This window comes from Egretta garzetta, unplaced genomic scaffold (assembly GCF_000687185.1).
Source record: "Egretta garzetta isolate BGI_Z169 unplaced genomic scaffold, ASM68718v1 scaffold1433, whole genome shotgun sequence".
Classification (NCBI taxonomy): Eukaryota; Metazoa; Chordata; class Aves; order Pelecaniformes; family Ardeidae; genus Egretta; species Egretta garzetta.
This window is the reverse complement of record NW_009259306.1, coordinates 1-221: the sequence shown is the minus strand read 5'-3', so window position 1 is coordinate 221 and position 221 is coordinate 1. Positions and strand designations below refer to the sequence as shown.

At 70.1% G+C, this 221-nt stretch overlaps 1 protein-coding gene across 1 annotated transcript in view; it reads left to right on the top strand.

Annotated features, from left to right (window-relative positions):
- Positions 1-91, top strand: part of FNBP4 (formin binding protein 4) — a gene marked incomplete at both ends in the record, with an annotated part of 31232 nt that extends 31141 nt beyond the window's left edge. Inside the window, one exon of the mRNA XM_035891704.1 lies at positions 17-91. Coding sequence (XP_035747597.1) covers positions 17-91 — 75 coding nt within the window. The remainder of the gene's footprint in view (positions 1-16) is intronic.
- Between the last annotated feature and the right edge of the window lie 130 nt (positions 92-221).

The following is a 221-nucleotide window of genomic DNA, read 5'->3' as shown; positions in this document are numbered from 1 at the left end:
ACACACCTTCCAGCAGGGACAGATGGTGGCTCCCGTCGTGGCCAACCTGGGGTGCCTGGAGGACTTGAAACTGACCCCCAACCCCGATGAGGTGGGTGACACCATGCCGGCTGCGTCCCCAGCCTGGGGTGAACACCCTGTCCCCGGCTCGGTGACACCCACCGCGGCAAATGGCCCCGGCCACCCCCTCGCCACCTGTCCCGGCAGGGGGGGGGGGGCGT